The sequence below is a fragment of the Antrostomus carolinensis genome, unplaced genomic scaffold (genome assembly GCF_000700745.2).
Source record: "Antrostomus carolinensis isolate BGI_N321 unplaced genomic scaffold, ASM70074v2 scaffold13230, whole genome shotgun sequence".
Taxonomy (NCBI): domain Eukaryota; kingdom Metazoa; phylum Chordata; class Aves; order Caprimulgiformes; family Caprimulgidae; genus Antrostomus; species Antrostomus carolinensis.
Genome location: NW_010288007.1, coordinates 177,311 through 178,530, shown reverse-complemented (window position 1 = coordinate 178,530; position 1,220 = coordinate 177,311). Strand labels below are relative to the sequence as shown.

General features: G+C 40.2%; 1 protein-coding gene across 1 annotated transcript in view; it reads left to right on the top strand.

The window, feature by feature from the left end:
* The first annotated feature begins 227 nt into the window (after nucleotides 1–227).
* The window catches only part of LOC104522857 (phospholipid phosphatase 3), a 25,864-nt gene continuing 24,871 nt past the window's right edge, over nucleotides 228–1,220 (top strand). The window contains exon 1 of the mRNA XM_010165265.1: nucleotides 228–349. Within this exon, the coding sequence (XP_010163567.1) occupies nucleotides 228–349 (122 nt within the window). The remainder of the gene's footprint in view (nucleotides 350–1,220) is intronic.

Genomic DNA, 1,220 nt, shown 5'->3' with positions numbered 1-1,220 from the left:
ATCTGTGTAGCTGAGAGTAGTGGAACTGTAATAGAGTTGGATGGGCATCTGTTTTGCAAACACAGATATTAGATGTGTTTCCAAAATACAGGTAGATGCACAGAGCAGTCTTCTTCACTTTGGTCCCAGCAGTCCAGAAACTTAAATAAGACTGAGCAGGTAATAAAATACAGAGTTGAAAGTACTCTTGGGTTTCTGATGCTAGCCTAGTTGTCTCTTGCGACTATATGGACATCAAGTATCCAGATTCAGTCAAAAAAACATTAGAAAGGAGGCGCATCACTGATACTTTCAAGACCTTTGAAAAAAGCAACATGAAGGGTTTGGCTACCTCTAGGCTGTGGATCAGGTCCCTGGAGATTATTTTTTGGTTGACCAAGTTCCTCCCCCTCCTTCCTCCACCCATTTTGTTGGTGCTGGTGCAGAATCTGGCCCTATTGTCATTGTCAGCGTATATCTGATGTGATGGAAATGTGGAAACACTTCTTTTCTTTGTATTATTAAATTTTATCTGTAATGTCAATTGCTTTCAAGAGTTGTTCAGTCTTGCAGCAGCTGTCAAGGCTGATCTACAGTGCTGCAATTCTTCTCTAAAAGTTGGGAAGCCTACTTTTAAAGCCCCAATAAAAGCCTACCTTAGGCTAATCTAGTTTTTATGCATTTTAAAATATGTACAAATATTGTAAACTAAATAAGGTTTATATGTACCCAAGATTAGCCACTAAGTACTTCAAATAGAAAGCCCATCACTTGTAGGTACCCAAATATTTACAGAGTGTGTCTTGAATGAGGAATTAGATGACCTGCTCAGCCCTGCCAAATTATTTAATGGTCTTTTTCATTTATTAAGCTCGATGTCTAATCTACCGAAACCTTCAAAACACGCCCAGGGCCTGGACACTGGCAGCCAAACACATCACAGAGTGCTTTTTAGAAATTACTATTGCTTTGTTGAGATAGCCAGCAACATCCCACTGACCTGCAGGGTTGAAAGAAGAAGGATTTAGTGGGGGGAAAGAAAACCCAGCCTCCATCAAAACCAAGCATTTTTTTTAAAAAAAAAAAAGAAAAAAAAGAAAAAAAAGATGGTGATCGATGACAGTGTTTAATTTAGTGCAAAGGTGAAGGTTGGGCTGGGAAGTTGAGAGCTGCATGGGTGGGTCACTGCAGAAACGCCTCTCCCACTCCATCCGTGGTTTTTCCAGTGGGTGGCCAAAAAA